This window comes from Endocarpon pusillum, assembly GCF_000464535.1.
Source record: "Endocarpon pusillum Z07020 unplaced genomic scaffold scaffold5276, whole genome shotgun sequence".
NCBI lineage: Eukaryota > Fungi > Ascomycota > Eurotiomycetes > Verrucariales > Verrucariaceae > Endocarpon > Endocarpon pusillum.
Window position 1 is genome coordinate 134,172 of NW_006916496.1, and position 8,390 is coordinate 142,561.

The 8,390-nt window shown below is 48.5% G+C and overlaps 2 protein-coding genes across 2 annotated transcripts; both read right to left on the reverse strand.

The window, feature by feature from the left end:
* Nucleotides 1–998: 998 nt before the first annotated feature.
* Nucleotides 999–4,206, reverse strand: EPUS_05426 (uncharacterized protein; the record flags this gene model as incomplete). The annotated part of the gene is made up of 6 exons (XM_007806296.1): nt 999–1,119; nt 1,185–1,699; nt 1,748–2,931; nt 2,984–3,153; nt 3,214–3,566; nt 3,625–4,206. 6 exons carry the CDS (start codon nt 4,204–4,206, stop codon nt 999–1,001), a joined length of 2,925 nt encoding a protein of 974 aa, XP_007804487.1.
* A 333-nt stretch (nt 4,207–4,539) lies between these two features.
* EPUS_05427 (uncharacterized protein) lies at nt 4,540–6,063 on the reverse strand (the record flags this gene model as incomplete). The annotated part of the gene is made up of 3 exons (XM_007806297.1): nt 4,540–4,761; nt 4,815–5,009; nt 5,059–6,063. 3 exons carry the CDS (start codon nt 6,061–6,063, stop codon nt 4,540–4,542), a joined length of 1,422 nt encoding a protein of 473 aa, XP_007804488.1.
* Between the last annotated feature and the right edge of the window lie 2,327 nt (nt 6,064–8,390).

An 8,390-nucleotide genomic window follows, 5' to 3' on the forward strand; every position in this document is an offset into this window, starting at 1 on the left:
TTAGAATCGAATTAAGTTACCGGGAGGTCTGCTTACAATGATCCCGTTTAACTAACAGGCAGCAAAGATACATCATTCAGGAATCTCATGGATCGGCCCTGTCATTAATGATGTCCCCTCTCAAAGGGGACAAAGAACACGCTGTAAGGTCTTGATATACCAAAACGTGTATCGCAAACACCAAGCGACTACAACTGAGGCGGATAGATGCTCTTGACTATGTTTCAAGGGGGCCTCGTCTTCTCTTCGCACGGCTTCTGATGCATAGAACTGGTGGCTATTCCCTTTGAATGTCCGAGTAGCTTTCGCGTGGAGAGCGGAAAAGGTAATGTCATTCTCTGTTTATTTGTCCTCGGGTATCTGTGCATAAAAACATGCCTTCAACAGGCAGCAGAGACAGCATTCCAAGCAACCTGCCACGATAAACTGAGTCGGAAATAGCGTCTCTCTTGACATGATATTTCATTGACCGGGGTAAGATGAGCCCTCTCCGAACGATAGCTGTCAAGAACATGTCCAATCTGTACTTTATTAGGTACACGGCCAGTGACATTGCCAGCAGCCGAAATCATCCGCAACAAACACCAATAAACTGCGGTCCAACGCCGAGGTCCAACGCCGAAAGTGGGCAAACAGCCATCCCAATCCCAATCTTTTTCATCCCGGGGTATCTTGCGTAAATCAAGTAAATGTCAGTCTCGCTTGCTGTGGATGCATTTGTAACCAACAATACCATAACACCCGAAATAATACACGAAAGAGGCAAATTGCCGGAGGCCATGCAGCAGCGCGAACAGAAGCAACGTTTTCGACAGTAGAGCCATCGCCACCCAAAGTAGAGAGGCGGCAATAGCGTAGTGTAGAAGACAAAATAAAAATGATGAGCAACGTCGTTTGAAGCATGCGCTTCTCGACCATTCAGCAGCCGATGCAACGGAATAGAACTTTTTCCGGCTTGGGCTGCAGTAGAGTTGGAGCTGGACACTAAGGGGGTCAATTCAGTGTCCGTGTGTTGTGGCTCCGTGGTCTTCCTCTTCGTCACCGTCAAACCATTTATTAGACGCACCCAGGAGCATCTTCCAGACATTACCATCTGCCGGCTCTGCATCAACGATGTCCCTGCGGAGTTCGTTAGCCATTTCCATTTCTGGGCTGCCTCATGGCAACGACGTCCGCCCCCATACCTTTCTAGGCGCAGACCAGAGTCCAGATGCTTCAACTTCTCGATGCCATCGGGGTCGTTGCCAAAGCGGATGAACTGGATCCCTACCAGCTTTTGAGGAGAGTCCAGCTCTACGAGCGTTCTCACCAACGATTCAATTGGCTGGCCTGCATCCGAATGAGGTTGCCAGACTGCGTCCGTGAGGATGTACACGCTCAGCCCTTTTCGTACCCTTCGCTTCGCTCTCCCTAAGAGAGACAGCCGCTTTTGGAGGGGCTGACGAAGTGACGCTTTATAGTCATCCAAGATCATGCCCAGACGCAACCCAATGTCTGAAGTACCCTGGAGCTGCTTTCCCCGGATCTGATTGTACAGGCCGGTTGCCTTTTTGGAATTATGATTTATGCTTGAGACTGTAAAATATAAGTCCATACCGTCGTCATCAGAGCCCTTGACCATGTATGCCAAGACACGGAGTACATTACACACGTCCCGCCAGTAAGGGAGCATGGAAGCAGCGTCGTCAACAAGAAATATCTAAGATGGTTAGAGAGGTCGACTTGGGTCATTAGAAGCACAACGTACGTGGTCCCGGTTATTGAGATTATCGAGCAAATAAGCGTCTTTTAAGACGTTGGATGTCTTCCGTTCCCACCTTTTGGGCATCCACTTCTCAGCGTCCGCAAGCGAGAGGTATGGCAGTGGTTGAGAAGTAAATTGCCTAGTGGGCGGGGATGCAGGTGCAATAGTGGCAGTCTTCGAAATGGGTCGGCATTGCGAACCATCAAGATCGACCTGCGGACGAGGTGAGACTTCCGTCTGTAGGCGCTTTGAACTATCATTTGAGCCTTGAATGTCCAGACGTGTCATGGAATGAGTAACATCACTGTTTTGAAGAGGGTCTAACGCTGAGTCGCTATGTTTCGTTGGAGCGAGTTCGCGATTTTTGCCGTTCCGTGTTGGAGAATGCTTCGGAACAGAACTCTCTACACTTTTGTCATGCACTTTGTGGGCAAATTGATAGTGGTCAGCGTCACCAAACGAGTTTGGAGGGAGACTGTGAGTGGCGGCACGAAGATCTTGAGGGCTTGATCGCGTTGCTGGGGTGTTATCGAGCAGTTCGTCATGCGTCTCGTGTGCATCATCCGCATTCGATTCCACGCTAGGGATATGTTCTCGGGCAGGAACATCAAATGTTGCTGCGCGCGTTTCCCTAGGTCGCTTGAGAGATGACCAGCGCTTGGGTATACGGTTTCGACCAGGCTGATCAGATTGGGAGTGAGGGAGATCCGGAGGGGTTATAGGTGGTGTTTTTCTTCGAGATTCGGAATCTACTATTTGGGTTCCCCCTTTGGCCGCCACGATTTTTGTTTCAGCGTCCCTCAAAATGGATGTGGACTTCAGCCATAATTGTTTTGTGTTTGGTCGCCCGTCAACTTCGTCCAGCATCTCTGTAATCATTTTCTCGACCACAGATCGAGTAACATGATCAGATCGCCGGACATTCTTAAGGACTTCTGTGTGTATAATACCGACAGATTGAAGCACCTTTTCGCCATCATGGAAAGCTCGACCATCTTTGAACCCATATATTTGCTTGGTCTCGTCATGTCGCATCTGACGATAACCATCGAGGCGGTCCTTATCATGCACAACCCATACAGCGACTTCGGAAAAAACACAACCTAATGACCAGATATCCACAGCCTGTTTAACGTTAAGTGGGCTCCTTTTCATGAAATCAGCAAATCTGTAGCATTCTGGAGCACCTATATAATTATCAGCAGGTCAAAGGGCTGGGTCTGACCACAAAAAGCATACCATATTCACGGGTACCGCTTGTGTCTTTGTCGGTGGCGGCACCATGTGCTGCCCGTAATTTCCGGAAGTGGCTGAGACCGAGATCTGCAATCTTAAAGTCACAATCGTAGATTGATTGGCTTTTACCACTTGTGACGAGAATGTTTGTAGGTTTTATATCTTGATGCCATCTATCTTGCCCGATAAGCACTTGCCACTTCATACCGAAACCGTCGGTGTGGAAAACTTACCCCTGGAGTATTGGAGGGTCATCGGGAGCATCGCCTGATACGTTATGTATCAAGTTCAAGGCATTGATGACATTGAACAAGGACTTCCAGAACGTGTATATATCTTCAGCAGTGGAAGGTGGAGGAGTAGTCGCTAGGTAGTTCTCCAATGTGCCGCGGTCGGCGTATTCAAGCAACACATTGTAGGATCCATCCTGTTCGTAGCTCCCATAGAATCCTATGATACTCTTTCCAAGGGAACCACCGGGCCTTAGAGCCCGAAAAGCCCTCACTTCGGATTCGTAGTTATCCTTGGCATCCCTAAAACGATATGTCTTCAATACATATGTCTTTTCGTTTTGGCAGCCAGGATCCTATACACACTTGGTCAGCACACAGAGCATCTCGATCTGAGGTCAGAGCGAACCGTACACCACCGTTGACAGTGCAAGCCGAGAGGTCATCGTGGGCAGGGTGAAGCTTGATTTTATACGTGGATGCACTTCCACCTTCGCCAAGCAGGTCCTTGCTCACAATGGGTAGGATACATTCTTTTTCTAGATGTGCGTCTATAACATTCCGACGAAAAGTGTAAGGACAGAAATGCCACTGCTGTTTGCAAAACGATTCGAAAAAGGAGTCATTGCCAGTGGTAACAGGAAAGCAATGGTCGGAGATGAAGGGCAGTTTCGAATCCCAGAGTTGATCGTGTTTTAAGAAGTATTCGATGAAAGTCCCTTTACCGATCAGGAGAAGGATAGCAAAGACACTGATGCAATGGCGCCAGATTTCTTCGGGCGCTATGGGAGGATCGCGGCCGGGGAATAGGGCCCGGAGGAGCGTCTTCGTTCTACCGTTCTCTTTGAGATAAGCCTCCAGGCGTGGACGTGGCATAAATGGGTGCTCCGCGAGCGAATCTGGACCTCGAGTACCTAGGACACTGTGAGCTTGCACCCATCCGAAGAATTCTGAGATGTCGGGGTGGTATTCGGGCTGAGAAGACGCGTTGGGCATCATGCCAGATGCCCTGAGCAGGCACCGAAGTGTGATGTATGCGCCAATATGAGCGGAGCGAGAGGTGTGGGAGGATTTCTTGATGCCTGAGCCTCCGCATATATATGAGGGGAGCGCAAGGCAGCTACCATTGCAAAGCGAATCCGAGGCCTGCCTACCTTCCTTGGGCCTGTGGGTTTATCGATACCTCCGCCCACCCGACAAGGCTTACCTGGTGAGGCTGAAGCTATACTTATGGCTAGCCTGCAGTGAACTAGTCACTAGCAAAGCCAGTTGGGGGCGGATATTGCACAAGGGAAGCTTTTCGGTCCCCATTCATGTTCTCAAGTTACTTCAAGATATACGCGAGTCATATGCACCAGCTTCGCCACCACTTGATCTCATTCGCTCTCTCAAAGTAGTAATCCAGTAGAACAGCCCGCCTGCCATGAATGTACCACACATCAACGGCAACGTGATGGCAAGGAATAGTTTTAAGGCATCAAGACAAAAGACTCTCTCCGGCTTTGCTGAATTGGCGGTTGGAAACCTGACGATGTCTGTGCTCATCAGTGTCTGCTATAACTGTAAGTACAGGCTTGTGTTGTTCATTACGAACGATGGCTCACCGATATGAATGTGCCTGGAAGGAAAAACAATGTTACAAGAGTGATTATCCTCATTGAGACGGTCTCCTGCTTGGTTTTGATGGCCACTTCATGCATCTTTTCCGTCAGAAGCCCCATCTTGCCTGTTGACTGTTGTGCCTTCTCCGCCAGGACATTGGTTGCTTCCATGCTTCTAAATTGTAGAATGCCATACAGCTACAAGTCATTAACAGTCTGCGCGACACAGGGGCGAGGAAATACATACAAGTGTTTTCCGATCAGCGAGTATTCGCAACAGTGTCTCCACTCTCGATTGCTGCATCCGCAAATCATGTTGGACGCTCACAATGCGACTCCCGAAATGAGCAAACTGACCCTTGCAGTGCTGCTCTATCTCCTGAGGACAGTCTTCTGATTGCATCACCGAAGAATAGTGTTCCGTCAATTCAGTCAGAATGTTTGTGTTATTCTTCAGCACGAGTAGGGTCTCATTTGCTTGTTCCTCAATGAATTGGATCCTTTGCAAGTCTTTGAAAGAGAACCCTCCGTGACCATCTTCCTTCTTCAAAGTAGCCTCGGGGGGCCGTTCAGGAGGTTCGGGAGGTCCTGTAGGTACATTCAACACAGCTGGCGAAGGTGACAGTGTACTATGCTGCCGGTGGATGTTCTTCCGACTAAATCTGGAGGGTCTTGGCTTCGCCTTTTTCTGCGACAAGCCTTGCAGGGATGTGGGGAGGGGCGTGATGGTCGGAATCTGGTCTAATGGTTTCGATACTGGGATATCCACAGTTCTACGCGTTGTATCTTGGACCTGGTCTTCGAGAAAGTTGATATACCATCGCCAGTTCTCTGCGGACCAATCACAGAAGATGAGATGAGTAGCGAATGAGGAGGAAACGGAATCCTGAAGCGTTCGAAACGAGCGCAGATCTGCAACATGGGGAGATTTCGTTGCCGATATGACTCTCTCGTGCATGAGCTGATCACCTTTTACCACAATCCAGGTGGAGTGACCACTTTCCAGGTCAAGAGAATGGTAGGTAGCAGTCTGGCGCACGGACCACGGCCAACTGGTCTGCCTTGCTGACGGCTCTACAGAGCTGAAGCTGTAGCACAACTGGATCCTGCGGCCTGATCGACCAAGCTCAGGGATTCTTAGTCCTCTTTGCACCGAGGGCAGGCTAGATTCATGCCTAAAGCCCACGAAATGGAAGTCTTGTGCATGTTGGTGTCTGCCATACGACAAGACAAAATCCAAGAATGAAGGCATGACTTGATGGTAGGTCATGAGAGAGAGATACATCTCACGACTAACGTTGAGTCTTTCCCTCGAGTTTGGTGCATGCAAAAAGCTGCACGCAGGTCTTAGCCTCAATTGTGCTCCTAATGTTGACTGCAATGACTTACATGAAGCGACATCTGGGATCAAGTCGCTGCGGCGTGCACCCAATACGAAGTTGCTCTTGTAGCTCCGCCGGGTTGCGTACCGCCCTATCCCAGAAACCTAAAAGGTGATTAAGTTTCAAGCCTGTGGATCCAAAGCATTTCTCAGGTGACGAACCTTGAGATTCATGATCAAATTGCCAGAAATTGATGAGGACCTTGCTTGGACCACAGAATAGATTGTCTTCTCTGTCATTCAATTGATTCACATATGAATCTAGAACATGCTGGTAGGTGTGATGATCGACAAGATTTTGGGGGTAATCCGCTGCCGCTCGATAAGAATGAATCAACTCCTCCATTTGACCTAACTTACTTCTTACAGACAAGAATGACAAGCTTTGGAGAACATTAGAAGGTTCTCCATTTCTTTATATGTCACGAGACGGCCTGATATTAAGTAGTACCAGCGTCAAAAACCACATCATCGAATGTCTGAAACGGCGTGGCTATGCTTGTCTCACACCCTTCGGGGCCATAAATTGTTGTAAACACGCCCACATCCTGTGAACAAGCGCACGAGTACACCTTCGCAGCAAGGCAGGTTCAAGACGTTGCCTGCTTGGTGCCAGCCTACCACCGCAAATCCATTATCTCATCCTCCTCAGTCTGTTCGGCAAGGGGCCGAAGGGCCGGCAGTCAGCTAGCTGAGCAAGCGAAAACAGACTGGGGAAGGCTTTACTTTTGTCAGGTCTCTCTCTATCCAGAACTGGTAACGCTCACCCTCGGTAATCTGCCATCCACTCAGTCGGAGTCTGGTCATAAATAAATTAGAACAACCTGGATGTAGAAGTTCCAGTCTCCAAATTTCCTCTTCAAGTATTTCTCCAAATCGTCTTGGGTCAGTCGATAGCATGGGAAATATCGCCAGGCGTAGGCCATTTTCCGGCAACGGTGTCATAAGGCTACGAAGAAGAGGCGAGGTGTTCAGGCCTCACTAAGCCTTAGAATCGGGCAGTGGCTATGCTTACGGAGTGGAGTAAGGTTCAAACGTTGAGATTAACACTCCGTAAAGAGGAGAAGGAGGACCAGGCACGGTAAGGACTTCTGGGAGGCAAATGCTCACCCATACCGCGGGGTTTGTGCTACCATACCCTATAACCCTGAGCAAAACTCGGCCTCACCAGAGCGAGTCGCAAATTCCTAAGGCAGCATCAGCGTCGGCCTTACTGGCCCTGAGCTCAGAAGCTAAGGGGCCAGGATTGCGTGGTTAGGCATGAATGGAGGCGGAGGGGGAGGAGGGGCTCAGACAAGCTCATCACCTATGCAGTATCTCCAACTCGGTCAAGAACTGTGCAAGTCCAAAGCAACAGCAGAGCCTCAAGGTTTTGACTCTCCGTACAGGAGAGGGATAAGACACACAAAGACTTTTACTACGTATGGTAGCCTAAGTGATCCTCAAACGCAACACCTTACCCGAAAGATGTGTTGAAACTTTAACTAAATTGTGTGGTCTTGGTAAAGATTCACAGCTTCTCTTTCCTTGCTGATACTATTAAGAGTGATAACACAAATCTTAGACAATACTTTAGGGTCTGTCTCTCTTTCGTTTTGAGATAAATTTCATGAGAATCTTGATTCCGGTCAGAGGATAAGGGTGCGCGGTAGAATTATATACATTATTAGTTAATTGCTATTTATGTACTAGTTGTGCGCAAGTCTACTGCTGGAACCGCAAGTCACTTTGACTGGTCCATACTACAATTTGAATGTCCTACGTAGTAGATTTCTATCCCCTCCGTACCCAATGTGCCAATTAGCGTAAAATTTTCAAATTAAGGTTTTTAAGCCGCATTCGATCTACACAACGCTCCGCAGCTGACTTTGCTCTTGAGATTTCAACCACGAAATATGCTACAACCACAGCGAAATACCCAGATCCCTCTGAGATATAGATCGAGCTCACCTCCGCGATTCGAACAAGTTACTAAACGGTCAAAACGAAGCAGAATTGACCCGTCTGCAATCGATCGAAATGATGTCGATCAGGCCTTGGCAGTGATCGCTCCAGCGCCAGAATGTACAGATGAACTGCCTACATTCATACCAACAGAACTGCCTCAATTTGAGGCTAATTACGTTCTAAATCGAACAGGAGCTTCTCAATACTCTAATCTATCAGAATTAGGCTTTTTTGAGCTCTTCTTTAGCCCA